The following is a 25792-nucleotide window of genomic DNA, read 5'->3' on the forward strand; positions in this document are numbered from 1 at the left end:
TCCCAAAAAACATAACATACTTACAATACACATATATACAAACAATCATACTCATGAGGACAAATGTTTGCATTATGTATATATCTGTGGTTTGCATCATGAGAGGATCGAACCCGCGCCATCGACAGTAAATTGGTGTGCTAAATCATTAGACCACTAGTACAAACACACAAAAATGTCTTTATATATTTTTTTAATAATAATAATTATTAGGTATCATTTGTTTAGTACTTATAACACAAGCTCTGCTTTACTTAGGACTAGATGGCGCTGTCAATTGTCCAGGGTTATTATTACATTACATAACACAGTAGAAGCAGTAAAAAAAGTGACAAAACATTTTTATTATTCGCCGAGATTCGAACACACGACCATTGAGTAGTCGTGTTGTGAAGAACTAGGCCACGACGTTCTCATGTTTATGACGTACGTACAGTTAACAGATATAGCTACAATCAGAATGTAGTCAGTCAGCATTGCTAACGATATCGTACGCCCGCGTATAGTGCGCTCCAGTACATAATAATAAGATATTTGAAGTTTTAAATATGATCAGAAATCCTTTATATGTGTACGGTCCAGAGATTATAAATGTGCCAACGAATTTGAACTTCGGACAGTTCATAACACAAAAACTCTGGGAACAAGGAGACACACCGGCGTTGGTAAGTTATTGAAAATTGTTTACTTGTATAAATTATGTATGTTTTACTAATATTGAAGACGCGAAAGTTTATGCTTATGGATGGGTGGATGTTTGTTTCTCTGTCACGCAAAAACTACTGAACTGATTTTGATGAAACATTACAGTAATATAGCTTATTTAACAGAATAACAGATAGACTATAAATTTCGCACGGATGAACCGCGGGCACAGCGAACGAAACATAGGCTCAAAGGTTGTCGACATACACAGAGCAAAAATATTACTTTACAAAAAAATAACATGAACTACGAATCACTTAGCTTTGAATACGGTCAACTATATTATCAATTGACAATAAGATGACCTTGAACGGATATATTTTTGATTAGAAAGTTAATACAACAATTTTATATAGGTCCATAGACAAAATGAAATCATTTTTGTCCATTTATTATTATATCAGCAACTAGTAGGCCCTTTTAAAGTAAATAAAACAATTTTATAACGGTCTATAGATAACATAAATTAATTTTTGTCCGTTTATTATCGGTATAGGCAAATAGTGCCCGATTTCAAAGTAAATAAAACAATTTTATAAAGATCCATAGACAAAACGAAATCATATTTGTCCATTGATTAGCGGTATAAATAACTAGGGGCCCATTTCACGGGCTTACATGTGTTGTAATACGGTTTTTTTTCCTTATTTATTTATTTTATACCATTTACACTTCTTATTAATATTAAAAATGCGAAAGCAGCTATGACGCTGTGACTAATTTTATGTTCTTACACAATTAGGTACTTGTCTGACGAGTTCTATAACAATGTATATATTTTACTGGAACATTGCAAATATTTTGTATCAATGAAGCGAAGCAACTTGCTTTGTATGTTGTGTTGCAGTTGTAGGGTCACATAAGATGACCTCTGTAGTCTAGCGGTGGACGTATGTTCGATTCCTCGCACAGTACACACATTTGTATTCATGATTCGTTGGTGTTTTGTTTGTATACATTGTATGTATTTATAAATTTTGTATGTCTATAACAATACATGTTAGTATTTCTATTAGTTATATATTGTATAGTGCCCATAACACATAACCAAGTTCTGATTAGCTTCGGACTATTGTCGTGGGTTATCATTGATAATATTATTATAGATAGTGAAAAATCTACTATTAGGGCTACAGAAGACAGTACAAAAGATTTTACAATGTTTGTATGTATTTACAAAAATTGTATGTCTAAGTATTTCTATCAGTTATCGAGTACTCATAGTACAAGCTACGATTAGCTTGGGTCTAGTGTCCCAGGTTATTATTTTTATTATAGATATTGTATATAGTTGATAATAATGGAATGATGCTGCCGCTTGCACTAACGTTTTACGCTGGCCGGACTTGTGGATGATGACACAATGAACATGAGGTTTCATAAAGATGATTTCCAGGGAGGACCACATGGAGGTCAACCTAACATAGTACATTTTTAGTAATTTATTTGGGTTCATTAGTCTACATTACTAATAAGCCCCTACACGCATGGTAGTATCACGGGTGTTAACTGATGACGTGATATCCGTTGCTAGCAATAAATAATAATTTTATGTTTGAGTCTATGATAATAGCAATGCATAAGTACCAGAGGGTGGCACCATTGAATTCTTTTTCTCTCTGGTTTCCACGATTTTGTCTTGAACGTTGAATGTTGCGTAGTGTAATTAAATTCCTGTGTGATTTAAATATAAATTGTTTGGTCCAGCAAAGGTGTTTTTATCATCAACAACCCACAGTCCACGCTCTCAACAATATCTGTTGTACTGTTCATGTAAATATTATGTTATCTGTGATATAGGTGACCGTTACCACTTACCATCAAGTGAGCCATCAGCTCACCTATCATACTAGTAACATATAAATTTGTACTTTCCAGATCAATGGAATCGACGAAGAAGTATATACTTACAGACAACTTGCTCAAGAGACATTAAACCTTGCTGTCTCGCTCGCACTTAAAGGTTTGAGAAAGGGACAAACGGTGGCACTATGTTCGGAAAACAGAAAGGAATTCTGGGCTACCCTCTTTGGTGCAGCTTGCTGTGGAGCTACCGTTACAACTGTCAACCCTATGTACACCGCAAGTAAAGTATATTTTGGATTGGAAGCTATATTTTCACATATATCATGATGATTATCAATAATTGATTGAATGACATTAATTCATGATATACATATCATAACAGATAACATTGTTATGATATGTATATCTTGATATGATTAAGTCATATATGTATTTTATGGTTGATAACGGTGATGAGGATGGTAAATCCCTGCACTGATTTGGTTGCGAACAGCGTTTTTTTGTCAGAAACAGACCAGTGTTTCCCAACCTTTTTTGTGCCATGCCATGCCTCACCTTAGTCTGTTTAAAATTCTTAATAAAAAAAAATCCTAATATTTATAACATCAAAAATTTTAATGATTAAGAAACTTAAATAATTGGTTTTAAGAAGAAATCACGAGGTAATTGTTAATGAAACAGTAAAAAATTTTTCAATACATTGAAATTCACATTCCATATAATTTTAATAAAGAGTCAATTTTCGAAATGCCCCTCCCCCCACCCCCCTTTACAATTAAATTGCCCATCTGTGGGGCGTGGGCTCCACGTTTAATTATATACATATTTAGATAAAAATAATTATTATAAGTCTTAGTTAATATTAATAGATTTAAATGAAATTTGATACACACGAAAGTACATAGCCTACTTTTTAATGCGTTAAAAAGGGATGTAAGGGGTTGAAAGGGGAGTTAAAATGTTGTATAGAAATATCGTCATTTTTAGTTGAAACTTATTTTTTTAGGCTGTCGATTAAATTTAAATAAATGTGACCATCAAAGTTAACAACAAAAGTATTTACAATTTTACTCTTGAGGGGGTACAGTAACCCGCGGAAGGACTTGTGGAGCGGTTGAAGGCTTACCCCGTCTGACGGAAACGACTTTACTCTGAGGGCACCGCTAGGGGTTCGCACCTCGGCTCAGGTCGTCGTAATTTCGATCCCCGCTTGAATTGGACGGGGGATCGATCTGAGGGCTATATAATTTTATTCATAAAAAAATACAGTAAAATCATACTTCACGTGGGGGATACGTTCCAATAAGTTCCAGCTCTAAACGAAACAGCGTAACGAGGCTATCTTAACATATAAATAACGGGGTTAGGAGAAGATGGGTAGAAAATTAGTTAAGTATTAAAAATTTAACAAACAGATATTCTGGAAATTTTCGCGATGAAATAAAGGAGCGCTAAACCGAAACAGCTCTAAACGAATTTACAACTGAGTGTGCAGTAGTTAAGTGGTTAATAGTGCGTTTAAGTATATTTCCAAAGGCTGCAAAATGGTTGCATGTGCATTACCATTTCTTATCTATGAAGTAGATTGTATAGTGCCGCTCATCTAACATAGATAACTTGTATATAGGCTATCTCTAATAGTACTTGCAGATTATAAATTAAATATGTACATACAACTATCTATGATTGCTGTTAAGATATTAATGATAAGAACATAATACTGATAATCTTACTTGTGGAGCTGTAAACCATTGCTTTTTCATTAATGAAGAATAAATTGGAAATAAATATGGGCCCATATAACTTTTTTATTATGATGTCCAGATTCGAAGATACGACCTATAATAATAATAGTATTATTTTATGTAACTGTGGCAGACAAGCATACGACCTATGTGATGGTAAACAGTTATCGTAGCCTATGGGCCCCTGTAACGCTAGGTATCACGTGCGCGTTGCCGACCCTTAAGAAGTCTTAATATCCTTGGGTAATTTACACAACGCCATCTAGTCCCAAGCTAAGCAAAGCTTAGGATATGGTTACTAGACATCTGATATAAAGTCTTAGATACATTTTTGTAAATACATACATAGTAAAATACCCAGATCGATACATACAATCATATTCAATAACGCAAATGTTTGTATCGTGCGAGGAATCGAACCCGCTACCATCGGATGTAAAACTAAGTAATATGTTTTTTTATTGTACTTTGCAAAACAGTAGTAATCTTAATTATGTACAAAATGAGTAAAGGTGGACTTATCTCTAAAAGAGATAACTACTGATCCACGACGTTCTCAGCTCAATTACTATTTAAATATTAATAAAATTCTATATATAAATTATTATATACATAATTTGTCTATTTCTATAACTTTATTATATTATAAACGTAATAATTATATTTAATTATACAATTATTCTTATATAAATATGTATATAGGTTATCTGTAAGACTTGCTTAATAAAACCGCCCTTTGTAATTCACTAACGTAATATTGTTTCTTACATATTCTTGTACATAATAAAGACAATATTGTTATAAATATAATAAATTGTAGCGAACTTTGAAAAAAGTCGAGCATAATAGATATATGTAAATTGTAGTGCTACAGGTGTAGGCACCTGACAATAGCTATATAGAAAAAAAAAAATAATAACACATCATATATATGTACTGAATACAAATATTTTAACGTGCGAGAAATCGAACCTGCGACTAAGTGAGGCGGTATATTAAAACTGCTAGACCATCGTGGCGGTCAATGAAATAAATCATAAATAATGTCAATGCCTGCATATGCGCTGTTATGTACTGTTTATATTTGTTTATCTATTTACCCAACTGTATCTCGTGTTACCAGACAGTTGCCTGATAAGATAAAGTAGTACAGCGTCAATAAAACAATAACAACAAGTTTATAACCAACTTCACAAAGGAATAGTCTCCCCGTTCTACTGTTTATCAACTTCTATTTTTATTTTCAATAATAATTATATCGCAGGACAATTTACACAGCGCCATCTAGTCCCAAGCTAGGCAGAGCTTGTGTTATGTATAGTATTATACATATAAACCTTTCTCTTGATTTATTCTATCTTTTGCTAATAACTGCATCAAAATCCATTGCGTAATTTAAAAAATATAGAATAGACAGCGGCGGAAACTTTGTTTATAATATGAAATTAGCGAGCCGCCCGAACATTTCAAATCATTGAATTTCTCGGTTTATTTTATACTATAATATGCATATATTACATATATAAACTTCCTCTTGAATCACTCTACCTATTGCTGAAAACTGCATTAAAATTTGTTGCGTAATGTAAAACATATAGGCGAACAGACAGCGGCTATGATTTTGTTTTATACTATGTGAAGATATTTACGTCGGTATTATTGAAAAGGTCAAGTCATTGTATATAACTACATAATTGTGTATTTTATAGTTTACCAAAACTAGCAATTTAATGTGGACTTTAGTTTTTCATTCATAATTTATCAAACAAGATACGAACGTTATAACCTGAGTCGACACATATTTTTTAAGGACCAAAACTGTATATATATTTTTTGTAAACTCATCCATTATAGGTGGCTAAAGAAATATTAAACGTATGAATAATGAGTGGTAAGGGATTGTTAATATGTAATGTCATGTCAGGTTGACTTCCACGCAGCCCTAGAAACAATCGTGATAAATTTCTGGAAAATTCGCATCAATGGGCAAAACTGACTGACTTGATGCTCATCCTAACATCTTTTACTGGTGCTCCGCCAGCGTATACCGTTAGCGCAAGTGGCTGTACCATTGCATGTATAATGCATTGGTACAGCCACTTGTGCTAACGATGATACAAACAGTATTTATAAGTATTATTGTTTGTATCAGTCTGGGTGATTTCTATGTATGTGTCTACAAAAATAAATGTATTTATATACTTAAGTAATGTGACATTATTAGTAGGTACTTATTTCTTTCATTACTTTTCAGGTGAATTGAAGCACGTATTCGGCATATCAAAACCGAAATACGTATTTTGTTCTCCGTTCTTCTTCAAGAAACACGTGAGAACTCTCAAGGAATCTTCTTATATTAAGGAGATAATAGTTTTTGGAGATAACAGGCCTGGCAAACTTCTTCTCTATAAAGATCTGGCGTTTCCTACAGACAGTAGTGAAACTGATCTAGTTGTGAGGAAACGTTTAACAAGGAATGTGAGGATAGAGGAATTTCAAGCTGTGGATATTGTTGGACAAGTTGATGTGCTTTTTATATTATACTCATCAGGGACCACTGGTCTACCGAAGGGAGTTATGTTGACTCATCATAATGTACTCACTTTTTGTCATGTGTAAGTAATTTTAATTTATTTTTATATACAAACAATAATATTCATGAATAAAATTGTGTGTATCGTAGTTTCCTCACATCATATTCATGAATTGTTTTAAGTTTGACGCGGTCATTATTTATAAGTATAATTAGTAAATCACGGGATCTTACCACGTTTTATTTTTGTTGAGTTCCTTTTTTTAGTTTTCCTTAAGTTGAGGGAACTCAACGAAAATAAAACGTGGTAACATCCCGTGATTTACTAATTATATTATGTTCATGAATACACACGTTTGCATCGTTTTTTACTACCATGATGGCAAACAAGCATATGGCCCATCTGATGGTAAATCGTCATCGTATTCTATTGACGTCTGATACAACAGGGATCATCCCTGGTGTACTCCACGTGCGCGTTGGCGACCCTTAAGAAACCTTAATATACCCTTCTTGAATAACCTCAAACCTCTCGAGATGAGAAGAACTGAAACGAAACTCAGCTCGTAATCTTTTTTTTTTTTCAAATAAATGTTCTACATGTTTACAATAATACAGATTCATTTTGAAATTCAAATTTGGGAGATTAGAGCGACCACCAGCATATGCTATTGCATATTTATTATTTTATTAATTAGAGTTTATTTTTATCTCTATTTTTAGGAATAAGTTTGGAAAATCAGACTTGTTAGCTCTCAGTTTAACACCGTGGTTCCACGCTATGGGGCTTATAGGACTTATATCAGCATTCACTGTAGGTAAAACTATGGTGTTTCTACCGCGGTTTGAGGTCGATTTGTTTTTAAAGACTGTGGAAAAATATAAGGTGAGAGAATTTTTAATTATCATTAAAAATTGACTAGATTTTTTATGAAATTAAAATGGCGAACTAGCAGAGAATTTACCAGATGGTAGGTGGTAACCTTCACCTGCACACGTTACTTCTATTAGACCGCATTCAAAATCGAGCAGCAAGAATACGTATATTTGCCACAAATTCGAAGCATTAAGACAGACATTGCATCTCTGTGCATTTCTTACCCCATATATCTCGGAGAATGTTCTGAGGAATTGTTCGAATTAATATCAGCTGATAATTATCACCATCGCACTACCCAGCAGAGAAGGGGCGACCCCATTGCTAGCAATGTACCATGTTAGGTTGACCACCATGCGGTTACCCCTGGAAACCATCGTTATAAATTCCAAGTGAATTTATCACGATGGGCTAACTGACCTGACCTCATGCTCATATTATAATCTTCCACTGGTGTCCCGCCAACGTAAACCGGTTACGCAGGTGGATGCGCCATTTAATTATCATTAACAATTTTTATTCCAGATTGTTCGGCTGAGTGTGGTGCCCCCTATTTTAACAGCGGCATGTAAATCAACAGCGAATTATGATCTCAGCTCTGTCCGTATTATTGCATCTGGAGCAGCACCGCTGCAGAATGATACTATTAGTATCGTGAAAAAAAAGTAGGTATATCAGTTATGACGATCTTCTTGATGACCTTTGTGGTCTAGAGGTTAATAAGCACACTATCTTCCGATGGTCGTGGGTTGGATTGATGAATCGGAATAAATGTTTCATTGCTTATCATTTGATCTGAGAGATTTATTTATAAAAAAAAATGTATTTAGATATTCCTATCAGCTGTTAACCTTTAGCACAAGCTCTGTATAGTTAGATACTATAATAGTTGGCGTTGTGTGAATTGTCTATGGTTATTATTCTATCCAGGCGCACTTTTAGTAAATTCATCCATGTATATAAGGAGATATATAATGAGATATAACATCAAAATTACAAGATGGATGATCTCTTAATATTCTGGAATGACAACGTACAAGTGGTATCACGGATGTCACATAATAACGTGATATCCATGATGCAGTTCATGTATATAGGCAATGGTTACAGCCACTTCTTCTACTACTTGCTATAGACAGTTATCTTTGTTCGGGTTGCTTTGAAGCCTAAGTAACAGCCGCTCACGTAATCTTGTAGTGCGTAACAGTGGTCACACAACGTACACAAATCCTCGGAACGGTCGAGATCGAGGTCGAGGTCGCTTCATGAAGCCTATTAAGGGACTAGGAGGCTTCGCTTTAGGGAAGAGCTTGGCTGGCTACTTTAGTAGTCTCGGCTCTACACACAGAACTGCCCAGATGAGAGTCTAAATGCGGGGAATAGAGTCCAAATTACATTACATTACAAAGGCGACTGTTACCATTGCCATCAGGTAGTCAAATTTGTTATTGCAGCTATATAAAATAATCTAATTAATTTACCATCAGGTTTCCGAACTTAGAGGCTGTGGTCCAGGCGTATGGTATGACGGAGTGTACACTGGCAGTAGTCTCTGCAGATTACGAAAACTACCATCTCGCCAAACCGGGCAGCGTGGGAAGTATAGTTCCTAATACTATAGCAAAGGTACGTGTCTCTTTGTATACTACTAAATATTACATCCTTTTAAGTATAGAATGCTGTATAAACACATGTATCATGTAGCACAACAGGGAAATATAAAATTTCTTCAGAATACCGCAGTTAAGTCAAGATTCTAGATTCTACATAGATTCAAGATTTTTATAGAAAAACTTTAAATCTATAGCACTGACAATATTATCTGATTACATTAATAATGAGTGCGTAACGACTTCTATGTTGATTATCGCATGCCTCTTACTTGTTATACTGTAATTACTTTATATAAAAAAAAACATCTATTAAAAAGAGCAACACACAAGTTTCTTGCTCATTCTTCTTGTGATGAATCTGCATTCCGAATGAGTGGTAGAATCAAAATATGACTATTCAAAAGTGCTTATAATGAGTTTATTTGAATAAAGATTATTTCTATTCCAGATGTTCATTCCTTCGACATATCTCTCTACTAATTCCTTCCTCTACTCCATTTAAAAATGCCTACAACTCACCTGCATTTTCCCTGGTGTTGCAGGTATTTAATGGTAAGTGATTACCACAGTCTATGAAGACTATGGTAATCACTTACCATTAAATATACAGCAAGCTGGTTTGTTCCCTGTGCTATAAAAAAATATGCACTATAATATATTGGATTAATTTTGGTGCATATTCTTTTGCGATAAAATATTAAAGAAGTCTTTTAGTAATATCGACATATCGAAGTTGAGTCCTTAGTCGACAGAGAAAAAGACCAAGAAGTAGTCAACCAAAACAGGATTTTCTTATCCTGTTTTGGTTGACTACTATTATAGGATAGGTATAATATTATAAATAGGTTAAATTTTGGAATTTGGATGTTCCAGATATTCTCCGGTACCTACTACAGAACCGATTTTCAAAAAATTTTTAGTGTTGGATAGCCCATTTATCGAGAATTTCTGGATCTGTTAAACCGATTTGGAAATTTCATTTACCTATAGAAAGCCACATTATTTGTGAGTGTCAAAGGCTATATAACTTCACGCTATAACCAATAGGAGCGTAGCTGCAATGAAATTGAAAATTCAATTTAGAATTTTGAATAGACGAAGTTGCTCGCGTCAGTTAGTAGTATACAAAATGATTTATATTTCAGGTAGTAGACACGGAAACCAGAAAACCGATAGGAGCCAATAACCCTGGAGAGTTGTGCTTCAAAGGTCCTCTAATCATGAAAGGATACGTCGGGAAGGACCGGAAGGAAGACTTCGATGAAGAAGGTTTCTTCAAGACTGGTGATATTGGCTATTATGATGATGATGGACAGTTCTTTATTGTCGACCGGTTGAAGGAACTCATTAAATACAAAGCTAATCAGGTACGTCATTTTTTTTTTATAATAATAACCAACTAAGCAGATCTTATACCGTGAGCAGCCTGGGATCGAACAAGCTCGGATTATCTTGTCTTATGGATACTAAACAGTTTGTAGAAGTACATATAATTTGTAATATATAATATACATAACACCCATATTAAGACAAACAATCATACACTGAAAATCAGCGCTGTAGTATAACTTATTTATACTACAGTATAAATGCTGAGTTAGAGAAAATATTCAGCGTTACTAATATGTTTTAGCATTTAAGTTGTATAGTAAATAATAATACTGTAATACTGAATAAATGTCTTTATTATTATTATTATTTAAAAGAAATATTTGTGTCGTGCGTAGAATCGAACCCGCGACAAGCGGAAGTAAAGGGTTTGCTAAACGTTAAATATAAGCTCCGAGGTCTTCATTCGTTTATGTATCTGAAACGGCAAAGAGACTGACATTCCCACCTACATACGGTATATGGTAAGTGGTAACCGTACACATAAGCATTTACAAACATGACATCATCATATGACGCCCATGATACTTCTCATACTCACCTCACCTCAGGTATGTAATATTACTAATATTATCTTATCTGTACCTCAGGAAAACGGATACTGTTAGACTCCTACTCACTAAAAACTCGAAGATGTCCCTCATTCGCAACCCGTATACCGGAGTTGCAGAATCGAATGACAGTCCATCGCGACTCCGACGGCGGTGCCATTATAGTATTTTTCTTATCCATCCAATTCTAACCGGGGTTCGAAAATATTGAGGCCTGCGCCGAAGTTTGAACACCTAGGGTGCCCTCAGACTAATGTCGTATCCGTCAGGCGGGAGTTGGCCTTCAGCCGTTCTATAAGAGTAGGCCAAAAAAACGGACACCTTTTTTTCGACAGTCATTAGTTTTTTTTTATAGATTACTGCAAAAAAAAATTTTTTATTACAGGTAGCACCAGCCGAAATAGAAGCATTGTTGTTACAACACGAGGCGGTTAGAGACGTCGGCGTGGTTGGACGAAGAGACAGAGAGAGTGGGGAGGTTCCAGTAGCTTTCGTGGTCAAACAACCAGGGAAAGAGGTTACAGATACAGAACTGAAAGATTTCGTCGCTGAAAGGGTACGTTCATTTCTTAATATCTCGTATCACGATGCTTATCTGGAATAAACTCCAAAACTCCTTAACTAATCTTTAATAAAAGTATGTGAATTTAAGGAATGACAAACGAATTGACCGTCGTACTAACCGTCGTCATAACCGTCGACTATATATGTATGAATAGTAATGTGGAAAACACGTTGTCATCCATTCCGGCGGACTAAGATGTCATGCCACTTATCATGTATTTCATTCACTAATCTGACTCTACAACTGAAACACAGCTTATAAAGCAAGCTGCTTGATGGCTGATATAGCAGACACTAAGGAACCCACGCAGACAACTCTTTATAATACTTAATAAATTTATATAATTTTGTTTAATTCCACTAACATGGAAATCATCATCCGTTTATGAAAACACAAATATTCAGTGCGGAAACGTAACCACCACTACTAGAAGTGTTATGGTTTTCTCTAGTGGTGATCAAATTCATAACGCTTCCAGTAGCGGTGGTCAGGTTTCCGAACATACTAATACTCGTATTAAACAAAATAATATAAATCCATTAGGTACCTATATAAATCGATAAAATGTATACAACTTTTTGGTCTACAAAATATTATACAAACTAACATGACATATATATACTAATAATAATAATTAATTATATATCAATATTCTTTTCTTTCAGTTGTCGAACCCGAAACGTCTGCGAGGTGGGGTGAAATTTGTGTTAGAAATACCAAAGAATCCGAGTGGTAAAATTCTAAGGAGAGAACTTCGGAAAATTGCCAACAGCCACAGTAAACTGTGATATTTGTTATTGTAACGTAATATAAAATAAATATATTTACATTTATAATACAATTGTAATATTATGTAAGCGAAAACTACTCATTTGTTTGTTTTTTTCGTAAAAACGGTTAAAGAAATTATGATGTAATTTTAGCAGAATATCTTGTATATATGGATCAATATATAAGCTAAAGATATCTAAAAAGAATACTCCTCAAAGAAGAGAATTAATAAATTTTTGTACTTTTTTAAAGATGCCATCTACTTTTTTTTATTAATTAACTAGATTTTTCTTCTATATTCTGTCTCTATATACTCTACACAAACACCATGTTATATACACCTACTGTAATTATCAATATTAATCAATTATATAAAAACTACAGAAATTTTGGGACTTTAATTTATGATAAAATGTCTATATGTCCTCACTACCAAATAATTTAATTAATTGATTTATTTATTCTTCTTTAATGCACTAGACAAAATACAATAAAATAAACAAAATTTATAGAGTATGAAGGAAGAGGCGGTCTTATCGCTTAAGTGGTCTCTTCCAAATAACCATTGGATAGAAAAGAGAAGAATGGATGTAATCATGAATGGAATGTAAGAAATGTAAATAATAATTATATTATAACAAGTACATATATACAAGTCATTATTAAGAACGCAAGGATTAAACGCGAAATCCATAACCTGTCGCTATATGAGTAAAACCGCGGTGCACAGATAGTCTCATATCTTTACATACGATAAAATAGCATAATCGTGACGAGGCAAAAAATAATTGTTGCTATGTTAAGAGTTCTGACTCGCAACTTCGGAGATATTTGGATGAAATTTTTACAGAATATACTAATATTACAAGGTTAATCAAATGTAGGTTTGTTTGTTTAAATAGCGAAATACTCATTCTTCTCAGGAACTCCTTTCTTTCTATATAAATATATCAACCTGACGGCACATACGATGGTAAATGGTGACTGTCACCTATATATTTTAATTTTATACTACTATGGTGGCAATATGGCTATTTTAATACGGGCCATCTGATGGTTATTTATAAAAATGGTTACCATAGACTTCAAATTTATTTTTGATTTCCGAAAACACAGTATCCACATCACCTCCCAGAGATCCGTCGTCCAAATACCAAACATTAAATTTGAGATTTTTTATTATCGGATTTATAGCCAAACTAAAAATTGCAGGCCCAAGGGGCTGACACGTGACTCCTAGAACGATATAACAATTTTGTTGGGTAGTCACGTTTTATTTGAGCATGAATGCATTTTTGACATCAATTTTGAGCAACAATTATCGGAATATTGGCCTCACTGCTAGTATTGAATTTAATAAATAATAATTAAATTAATAATAATTATATTATACCATATATGTCAGCTTGACTATATTTCACGTGTTCATATCTTTACATACGATAAAATAGCATAATCAAAAAATAAGAATGTAACCATCTTGTTACAATACAAGGTTAATCAAATGTAGGTTTGTTTGTTTAAATAGCGAAATACTCATTCTTCTCAGGAACTCCTTTCTTTCTATATAAATATATCAACCTGACGGCACATACGATGGTAAATGGTGACTGTCACCTATATATTTTTTTTTATACTACTATGGTGGCAATATGGCATACGGGCCATCTGATGGTAAATGGTTACCATAGACTATTGGCGCCTGAGATCGGCAATGCTCACGTGACTCCTCCTGTAGTCACGTGAGCATTTGTACCATGTCAGCTTGACTTTCACGTGTTCCCTCTAGAATGTAACCATCTTGTTACAATCCTGGCGAATTGGCCACGATGGTCTAACTGGAATGACTGTTAGATCAAGCATTTTCAAATTCCCGCTCTTTCCTATCCTTTGTCCTGACTGGCCAATGGCAAGACAGCTGTCATTAGCGAAAGAACTTTAGAATTAAATAAGAACAAAAATTTTAATGGAGGTCATATAATACATATATATCAGGAAGGCTATAAACAAGTGGCGGTTATTGTAATATTGGTGGTATCGACCCATTGGTGTTCTGTGTATCGACCTCTCGGATCGATCCCCCGTCTAATTCGAACGGGGATTGATATTACGACGCCCTGAGCAAAGGTTCGAACCTCTAGCGGTGCCCTCAGACTAAAGTCGTTTCCGTCAGGCGGAAGTTGGCCTTCAGCCGCCGTTTGGAGTGGCATCTGCACTCGCCCCCTATCATCCGGTGAAGCTGTAAAGGCCAGCTGCAGCCAAAGATATTGGAGTCGACCCAAAAAAAAAATTGTGGTATCGTCTGTATTAATTGAATCAAGTACAAATCAAATGTAGACTCCAGCAATCACAATTCCAAGTAGGTAAGTCCATTATTCCTAAATTTTGTCTCTGTTTGAGAAATCAAATATTGATTACAGTCCACTAATATTTAAAAATAATGACTAACATACCGATTCTATCATCCTTCACTGGTGTAACACCAGCGAAATCCGCCATCATTCCTTTATTATTTAACTACCCACCACAGCACGGATATACACGTATTACACATATAAACCTTCCTCTTGAATTACTCTATCTATTAAAAAAACTGCTTCAGAATACGTTGCGTAGTTTTAAAGATTTAAGCATACATAGGGACAGACAGCGACTTTGTTTTATACTATGTAATGATAAAAAAAATTGAGAATATTCTTAATACATTATTAATAGATGACATGTACAAATAAATATACACGCATAGTCGCACGCTCAACTAGTATGTAACAAAATTAACAAATTGATAACCGTTATCACATATTACGTATAAATGTTTGGTTATACTAAAAAATATTAAACGATAAACGTCCGTATGTTTATTAAGTCATGCAGTAATTAATTTTTATTTCTCATTTCGTAGGTAACTTGTATATTAGTGGTTCATTTTAAATCATATTCGGTCGAGCTTACTCTTCAATTAAAGCAAAAAACCATTCGACGATTGTTATAATTGAGTTAATTTTTGTTTAACCTCATTCGTTTACCTATAATATCTATTTACGTGTTTTTTGACAAATATAATTTTTAATTTTCAAGATTTATAAAAGGGTAAGTTTTTTTAACAAAATCGATTTTTTATGTGAATTGCAGGAGAAATATGCTGACGATTCTTTGGTAATATTTATTTTTGGAACTATTCTAAATACTGTTGGCTGCATCTGCAGCCTATACAACTGCACGGGATGAAAATATGAAAGTAAGGGCTAGTACAGATGGCACTTCCAACCTGCGGAAGGACGGAACGGTTGAAGGCCAACTCCTGCCTTACAGATATGACTTCAGTCTGAGGGAACCACGATCCTATGCTATAAATTGGTTTTGTAAATTATAAAAAAAAAAACAATTTCGAAACTACATATGAAATAAACTATTGTTTATTTTATTTCATTGGAATGCTAACCAAGCAGACAACCCTACTGATGGTAAACGGTAACCATCGTCTATAAATTTAAACAGCACTACTGATATCACGTTATCAGGTGATGACGTTGATATAATGCCATTTTTTAAAATTAAGGTGTCGTGATTATATCAGTAATTTCACGGGTTTCCCGTCAATCCAAACACGTCTTATAAAGCAAGCTGCTTGCCAGCTGTTAAATAGTTGAAACTGTGATACCCACGGAAATATTTTTTAAATTCTGCCTCAGTAAAATAATTGCCACGTGAGACAAACTTCTTAGCATTCCATGGATTCAGCGTGCAGAGTTACAGGGTAATAAAAGTCATTCATTAAGTATTTGTTAATATTTTTTTTTTAATTCATGAATGGTAGATCTGAAATATCTTTTTTATCATTTGTAAAATTTAGTGCCCATTCCCATAAAAGGAAACGAGCTTCTTAGCGTTGCATGGATTTTCCGTGCTGGTGTAGGGTCCATCATGTGGTAGAGAGGGAAACTTCGAGCAGTTCCAGGTACTTGTGACCCGGGCTTCTAGGCTGTGCCGACGTACGTAACTCTCACCTTCACACTCACTGCTCAGCTAAATCTGATAGGAGTCTGGTAGGGCAGTTTTAGATACATGTTCTAGTATAGATCCCATTGCAGTTCTAGACAGGCCAATATCTTTTAAAAGATTTTAAAATTTTTGCTGGTATACCTCTAGCTTCTACTTCGATCGCATAATGCCCAATTGGATGTATATATATATATATATATATATATATATATATATATATATATATATATATATATTAGTTTTAAAAATAGGAATAACTCCGTTTTTTATCAATATTACAGTGACACTGGTGATAAACTTTTAAAATGCCTAGGAAACAAAATTACTGGTATGGTCCTACTGACGTTTTGGTGCCAGCCAATATGAACCTAGGCTCTTTCCTGCTAGACAAATTCAATGGAATAAAGGAAAAAACAGCTATCGTAAGTACTTTAATAATGTATATAAAATGATGAAATATTAAATGATGTGCATGTGCATCTAGCATTTTATGCAATTTCCATATAGTAGTATATAATGGACTGAAACAGAAAATTCTTCATCCTAAAATAAACTTAAACTTATGCACTTTTGAATAGAATTCTTATTTATTTTTTCGGAATTTAAAGAATTTTAATTCGGAAAGCTATCTAGCATCACAAAAAGAACGAGCAAGAAACTTGCATGTTATTCTTGCAGATAATTGTTGTAACTTGACATTTTTAAGTTAAAAAGTGTAAATACAAACTAATACCAACTAGCACAAATTCATTAGAGTCAAAATATTAGTCAGTCGTAATGATTTTCCTTTAACATTTTATGCTTCTTCTTCTTCGCTCTTAATGTTTTTTTATGTAATTATAACAACAAACAAGTCGACGGCCCATCTGATGGTAAGTGGTAACCGTCGCCTGAATGTACTGGCAACATGAACAGCAACTACGAACATTACGTTACCATGTGATACCCATCACATGGGATATCAGTCCAGAGGATTAAGAGGTCACGCCTCTTATCCTGTAATTTCACTCCCATATCTGACCTTTCAATTAAAACCACTTATAAAGCAAGCTGCAAGGTGGCTGAAATGTGTAAAAAATACTTTTTACTTTACACAGACGACTTTTTACAAAGTCTAGTCTACCTCGTCAATATAAACGAATGATATAGACGAATTATATCATTTTTATTTGGATTACTCTAATGCTGTTGGCCGCAGATGACCTTTACAGCTCCACCGGATGATAGGGGGCGAGTGCAGATGGCACTCCAAACCAATAGAAAGACTTTTGGAGCAGCTGAAGGTCAACTCCCTCCTGACAGATACGACTTTAGTCTGAGGGCACCGCTAGGGATTCGAACTTCGGTTTGCGCCGTCGTAATTTCGATGCCTGTTTGAATTGGACGGGGGATCGATCGGAGGAAAATATAAATATGAATAAAGCAAGAGTTGTTAATAAGGATCTATCATCATCATCTAATTATACTCGGTTCTGTAAACATTTTAGCATGACGATACTTATAGATATGTCTATAAAATGGTTAAATTAGTTTATCGATATTAATTACTTAATTAAATCTCAGCCTTCAAATAAACATTTATCGATACATCAAAATAGAATTGTCACATCACTAGTTACACGTGTAATGTAATATGAAAGAGATAAGAAAATAACTGTACCGAAACAAAAGAGATGTAATGATAACAGGTCACTGAATGTGTATTCCAACGACCCGAGATTAAGGAAGCTATCTGATTTTTTAATTACTTTGTTTACAAATTCATATATATATTTGGGTGTTTCTACTTGCTTTATCTCATTAGAGATATTAAAAAAATGATTGCATTAGACCTGCATTTGTTTTTTTAAATTACGACCTTGTTCAGATTAATAATAGGTAGTGGTCGAAATGTATCCTAATTATTTTAAATTCTGATTTTGAACAGTGTTAAGGTTCTATCGGTAAAGACTATGGACAAATAATATTTAAGACACACGATATTAATGTATTCTCAATTTGACCTTAACAATAAACAATAAATAAATATTTATTTGTTTATTATTTTTATTTATAAGAATAATCTGGGACAATTTTTAGGCATTTTTTTTATTAATTGTACAATGAAACCTAATTTAGTGGATGTCGCTAAATATAAAAAATTATCATATTCGTAGTAACCCTTATTATATGGGTATGAAATGTTTTTTTTTTCAGACAAATGGTGCAACCGGGAACGTTGTGACATACGGCCAAATTATTCAAGAAGCGATGAATCTAGCCGTCTCTCTTACTCACCTAGGTGTGCGTAAAGGAGATGTAGTAGCTGTGTGTACTGAAAACAGAGATGAATTTTGGGGTACAATGCTAGGTGTTATATGTACTGGAGCTATCTTCACGCCTTACAATCCTACATACGGGACCGGTTAGTATATTTACGTATTCTAGTGGTCTCCCAGTGGTCGAAATTCGACCATAATTAATTTATATTATGTTTGAAATAAGGCTCTATTGTCAAAGTCTATTACTCAATTTGACCATAGACTTTAACAATAAACAAAACAATATGTCTTTCAAATACATGGTAGTGTATGTAATGTTCTCTTATAGATTTAATGTGTTTGTTATGCATAAAGTAAAAAGAAAATATTAGCGTTCTGCACTCCTTCTCTATATAATAAACTATATAAGTGTGCATTATATTATTAGAAATTGCATACTCATCCGTGGGTGCAAATTTCATTAAAAAGGGTACAAAGATTTTACTTCACGTATTAAAATATAGACGTAAATAAAAAAAAATGATATTTTAATAATAAGACCTCGGTGATCCGCTTGGCACACCGCCTTATGATAGCGGGTTCGAATTCTCGCATGATGTCAACATTTATATTCGTAAGTAAGACTGTTCTTACTGGTTTGGTTAGTGTTTAAGTTTAGTGTGCATAGTTCAAGCTCTTCTTAGCATCAATCTAAATGGCGTTATGTGAATACTCCTAAATTAATTTTGTTTAAAAAAGAAAACGCATCTTAATATTTTGAATCATTAATCAATTATGTTTTAATCTAATCTTTTAAAATTTTAATTTAATTTAATCTAAAGTTTTATTTAATTTAAACATTCTTCAAAGTATACGTATAGACACTAGCCTATATTATAAATAAGAAAGCGCATCTATCTGTTTGTTCGTTTCACAGCTGAATCAATATTAGATAATAAAATTTAATGTAAAGGTAGAATATTAGGTAAGTAGGTTTTCAAGATAGTATATTAAGGTTTCTTAAAGGTCACAAACGCGCACGTAATTCCTCTGATATTTCAAGCTACCACAGCTTACGGTAACCGTTTACCATCTGATGGGCCGTATGCTTAATAGGCACCATCGTAGTATAAAATCAAGCTATTATAGTCATTACATAAACAAATGATTATTTCCACAGCTGAAATCAGACATGTACTCAGTATATCCAAACCTAACTATCTAATATGCTCACCAATTGCATATAAAATCCATGGGAAAACATTCCATACAACTGGAAGTCTGGTGCGAATAATATTGTATGGAGACGAGAACATACAAAATACTTCAATGTATAAAGAATTAATAACACCCTCTAATGGTGGAGTCGAATTGGTTGTTGGGAATAAGTTGACAAGGAACGTGAGATATGAAGAGTTTGAAGTGGTGGATGTTGAGAATGGAACTGATGAGTTATTGTTTATAATGTACTCATCGGGAACCACTGGATTACCGAAAGGAGTGATGATCACACATGCTAATGCTGTTTTCGCTTGTTCTGCATCGTAAGTAGTTTAGAGAGACTTACTTACCTTTCTGTATTTTCTTCTCTACTCAAAAATTGTCTGGAAGAGATTTCTCAAGATTCCTAGAGTCCTATTTACAGGTTGTCTGTAAGAAATTGCTTATAGCGATAAAACCGTCTTTTGTTATTATTTTTCTACTTATTGTTTTTCTTGCTGTATTTCTTCTATGGGTTCAATAAAGAGTTTATTATTATTGTTAATTATTTATATTTTCTTTAAGGGTGTTAAAATTCACTGGAGCTAGCACTCTTGTCATTACCCCATGGTTCCACGCTATGGGGTTAGTGGGATGTCTGGTCAACTTGGTTGCGGCACAGAGTAACATAATTTATCTGCCAAGATTTGACATTGATCTGTATTTAAAGACTATAGAAAAATATAAGGTAAGAGTAATGGATACTATCTGAAATAAAAATAGAAGTCATCTTTATTCAAATAAACGTAATTGCTTTTGATCTATCGTTTTTTTTTAAATGTAGATATGATGTAGTAGATTTAGTTATTTAGATGAATGGGCAAGAAATTTGGTTGTTGCTCTTTTAAATAAATTTTGTTTATCTTTATATTTTAGGAATGTAAACTATAAAATAGCACGAAGTCACAATAGTAGAGTGACAAGAGCGGATCAGGCCCAGTAGAGTAGCAGTTGTTCTCGAGTACAAGGGATGAATCATCATCGCATTCAACTATATATTTCGAAATGTCTATGCTCCAGCTACTACACAACTACCTATCTGCATGTTTTAGAAAGCATGATTGCACACAATTTTTTTTATTTATTCCATTCTATTCTATTTGTATTTACATTTTTAACAATAAACAACAACAAAAATCTTGTAAATATAAAAATAAGAGAATGGAAAGAAACCTGTGTTACAGTATACCGATATAATATAATAAATATACCAGTTCATTTTCTTGCCAATTCCTCTCAACGGAAGTAGCTAGCTAAACTGGTACACTCAACTACACTACAAATAGTGATAAAATTGACAATCATAAGCAATCGAAAATATACCACAGGAATAAATTAATTTGAATTTCAATCACTTACTATAAGGTGGGCCGTATGCATACATAAAAAATATTCTTTCAGATAAAACAACTGTTATTGGTACCAGCAGTATTGGTGGCGTTGAATAAAGCAGTAAGTAAATATGACGTCAGTTCAGTGGATACAATATTATGCGCCGCCTCGCCGTTGCACAAGGATGTCGCTCAAATGTCCCAAGAAAGGTACAATAAAATATAATTCTAACCTGCCCTTTGTCATCACATAGTATAGGGGTCAGGAGATCGTTAATAATATGAACTAATAGCCACATTGCTACCAATGTACCATATTAGCTTGATCACGCTGTTCCATCTGGAAACCATCCTGATAAATTCCTGGTGATTTATCACATGCTCATATTATCATCCTCCACTGGTGCCTCGCCAGCGTAAACCGTTAGCACCGGCGGGTGCATCATTCCATTATCATATACAAATGACGCCGATGGAGAAAAGAGAAGTTATGCTGACACGACCTCGTGACACCGGCAATGGCTCTCGTAGATAAACCGTGCAGTAGGTAAGAAACCTGCACATCCCCTCGTCAACGCTCAGGAGGAGTGATGACCTTTTGAAGATATTTCCACACGATAAAAAAGCGCAGATTAGTTCAACGGGTTAAATATCGCTAACAAATTTTTCAGGTTTCCTAAAATTCCCGGCGTGGTGCAAGGTTATGGGATGACCGAATGTACAATAGCCATCGCCGTAAATCAAAACATCGATGGTGTACTGAAGAAACCTGATAGTAATGGAAAGGTTATCCCTTGTACGGTTGTAAAGGTTAGTTTTTTTATACCACGTTGGTGGTAAACAAGCACATGAGCGATCTGATGGTAAATATTTACACGTATGCTAATGATAGTGGAATTATACAAAATATAGTAATATAAATCTATTAAGTAATAAAATGAACTTCTGCAAAATGACATCTAATCTGATAAAATATAAATTAATTTATATACTTGACCGTATGTACATAAGTCTTAAAAAATTTCAAACATTCCCTTCCGTTTCTAGAATGTATATTACAACAATACTCAGTACAGTCAATGTTAACATTTATTTAAAAAAATATATTCTGCGTGAGTTTGGAAATAAGTAATTTAGATTTTAGAGGCTTCTAGATATAGATGTTAATAATGATCATTGATAATTTCTGAATAAAATATTTTAATTTCAGACTTGATTACTTTCGAGGAAATATATTATAATACCTTAAAATTAAATTATTAAATATTATTGTTATAGATTGTAGATATAGAAACTGGAAAGGTGTTGGGTCCACATCAATCTGGGGAAATATGTGCAAAAGGCGCTATGCTAATGAAGGGATATTTAGGTGTTGATAATAAAGATACATTCGATGAGGAGGACTTCTTCAAAACTGGTGATATTGGATATTTTGATGAAGATGGCTACTTATACATTGTAGATAGGCTGAAGGAACTCATCAAATATAAATCGTTTCAGGTAAAACTATATTTAGTAAGTAACATAAGGTACATATTACACCAATATACATTTATATGTGTATATTACACTAAAATATTATTTCTATAGAAGAATTACTTTGGTGGTGGATACCTTCTATAGAAATACGTAAAACCTGTGAATATATAATATACTGAAATGAAATAGCCTGCGTGAAATTTATAGCCTATATGTTATTCTGATGTATAAGCTATTTGACTGTTTCATAAAAACATTCAGTAGTTTTTGCGTGAAAGAGTAACAAACATCCATCAATATTCACAAACCTCACCGTTGCCTCACAGTACATTTATGAAAATATTATGTATACAAGGAAAAACTTAGATAGTTTCAAGAAACTTAAAGACTGTACAAGTAGAAACTTACGCAATAAAAATAAGCTAATTTTACCTAAATGCCGTCTACACAAAGTTAGTAATTCATTTTATGGTAATTGCGTAAGATTCTATAATAAACTGCCAGAGTCTACGCTAAATCTTACAGAGAGGCAATTCAAATCTTATATTAAACAAATGTTATGTAAAAAAGCCTATTATAAGATAGATGAATTTATAGATGATAGCAATATATAGCAAGAATAAGTTTATTTGCGGACAACGTTATAATTTTAATTTTCATACTGCTTTCTTGATATATGATAGCGTAGCGGCTTTTGTATTGATTGCCGCATGCATCCTTATGTAAAGTGCGAATACTGTAACTACCATATAGTAATTTTTGTAGCTGTGACGTGGTCGTGTGGAATGAGTAGTCATGCTCACTAAAATGTCCAGACATGTGGCGGCGTGGTGGGCCGGGTCAATGGGCTCCCTAAAATATGGTCGAGCGCAGTGATGGCTGGCTCATCCGTCATACTCGTGAACGAGTGCTGCTTGTAGGGACTGGTCTGCTCTTATTACTACGACTGATTTAATCTTATTGCATGATTATATTTGACCCAAAAAATTAGTGCTTGTTGGTAGTTTGTATTCACACGTTTCGACTTGTAAATGTAAACTTACAAGGATTATTTAAAAGAGCAACACACAAGTTTCTTGCTCGTTCTTCTTGTGATGAGACAGCTTTCCGAACGAGTGGTAGATAAAAAACAAATTGTTATGACTATTCAAAAGTGCTTAAATTAAGTTTATTTGAATAAATGATTTTCTATTCTATTCTATTCTAAAAAACTTTCGCGTTTATAATATTAATAAGATATAAACACACCAATATAAAAATCATACTCATATATACAAACATTAGTATCGTCCGAGAATTGAACCCAAGACCATTGGAAGCATAATCGGCAGTGTGCTAAACTCCTCGATCGCCGTATATTAATTATTATTTATTACTGTAGGTACCTCCTGCTGAAATCGAGGCATTACTGCTGCAACACGAAGCAGTACAAGAGGCAGGTGTAGTGGGAATCCCAGACAGAGAAGCAGGCGAAGTACCTTTGGCTTTTGTGGTTAAACAACCAGAGAAGTCGGTAACAGAGAAGGAACTTCAGGAATTTGTGGCTAAGAGGGTATAGTACATTTTTAATTTTTGTAACTCTAATTTAAGAGCTTGTACGTGGAAGATTTTTTTTATTAAGATATTCGGGTTATTGCCAGGTGTTAGACCTATAGCACTGAGACCTACCGAGAGCAATTGTTCACACACTCTTTCAAATTTCCTGCCTAGGTCCGTCAGGGACAAAAAATATGAAGGATATACTTAGGAGCGATAGATTTTTCTACTCAGGATAGTGTGTATACTTTCTAATGGAGATATTTCGTTTATGCATGAGTGAGTTACAACCACATAGGATTTGTAGTGGCTGTTTCCTCGTCATGCAATAATTTTTTTTCAATGCAAGATCTTTATAATAATAGTAATTAAACGATATCCAAACCAGATGGATATTTTCAATAGATTTCAAAAAAGTAATAATTCTATATTTTATGTACCTACATTATTCCACACACGGTGGTCCGCATGTTTTCTAAATTTTGTAAATTAAATAAACATCTATATGTTTATATCAGCATAAAACTAGCTCTGATAAGCCTGGTACTAGATGCCGTTTTGTGAATTGTCCCAAGATATTATTATTATTAACTAGCTGTGCCCACGGTTTCTGATGTATAAGCTATATTATAGTAAAGTTTCATTAAAATCCATTTAGTCGTTTTTGAATGTATGTAAGAGTAATAAACGTCCATATATCCATCCACACTAACAAACTTCCGCGTTTATATTATAATTAAGGTATATTTTTTTTATTTTGTGATGTAATTTTTATGTTTTTACAGTTGTCAAATCCGAAACGTCTCCGAGGTGGAGTTAGATTCATACCTGAAATACCAAAAAACGCTAGCGGCAAGATTTTGAGGAAAGAACTTCGCAATATCGTCAAAAACTCTACAAGCAAATTGTAATAATATTATTTTTATATTTTTAATAATTAAAACCTATAAATCCATAATATTATTGTTATTATTTTTATTTAATAATTTAGAAACTCTTCTTCAGAATTATTCTTTAGTTTCGAAATAGAACATACTAATATATTACATGTATTGTAATATATTAGTATGTTCTATTTCGAAACTCTATATTTTGTATTTCAATATCTATTGAGATATTGAAATACAAAATATAGAGTGTACAGTTTCAAACATGTTCATTTTATGGACATTTTAGAAACTCTATGTTTTATCATTGAATGTAAGTTAAGAAATTTAGATATTTAATTTTTATTTTAAAATAATATATGTAACTTCTTTGACGTTTTAGATTTTAATATTAAAAGGTTATTATTAGTAGAAATATTTTTAAAAAGTCACTGAAAATTATTAATTAAATTAAACTAATTGTCGTTTTTTTTTTAATTCAACAAATATGTATAAAGCCGGT

General features: G+C 33.5%; 1 protein-coding gene across 1 annotated transcript; it reads left to right on the plus strand.

Moving 5' to 3' along the window:
* Positions 1-480: 480 nt before the first annotated feature.
* Positions 481-25314, plus strand: LOC131855206 (uncharacterized). The gene is made up of 18 exons (XM_059206449.1): positions 481-665; positions 2584-2791; positions 6511-6871; positions 7513-7675; positions 8192-8331; positions 9154-9292; positions 10425-10646; positions 11605-11775; positions 12450-12569; positions 16857-16979; positions 18754-18961; positions 19978-20341; positions 20583-20745; positions 21459-21598; positions 22060-22198; positions 22667-22888; positions 24249-24419; positions 25189-25314. Exons 1-18 carry the CDS (start codon positions 549-551, stop codon positions 25312-25314), a joined length of 3297 nt encoding a protein of 1098 aa, XP_059062432.1. The 5' UTR covers positions 481-548.
* The last annotated feature ends 478 nt before the right edge of the window (positions 25315-25792 follow it).

The sequence above is a fragment of the Achroia grisella genome, unplaced genomic scaffold (assembly GCF_030625045.1).
Source record: "Achroia grisella isolate CSIRO2021 unplaced genomic scaffold, CSIRO_AGI_Agris_v1 utg1360, whole genome shotgun sequence".
In the NCBI taxonomy this organism is placed as follows: Eukaryota; Metazoa; Arthropoda; class Insecta; order Lepidoptera; family Pyralidae; genus Achroia; species Achroia grisella.

Coding starts and splice junctions, on each gene's coding strand:
- LOC131855206 (XM_059206449.1), top strand. CDS start 549: ATGATCAGAAATCCTTTATATGTGTACGGTCCAGAGATTATAAATGTG. Junction 6,872..7,512: donor GTACTCACTTTTTGTCATGT/GTAAGTAATTTT, acceptor CTCTATTTTTAG/GAATAAGTTTGGAAAATCAG. Junction 20,746..21,458: donor AGACTATAGAAAAATATAAG/GTAAGAGTAATG, acceptor ATATTCTTTCAG/ATAAAACAACTGTTATTGGT.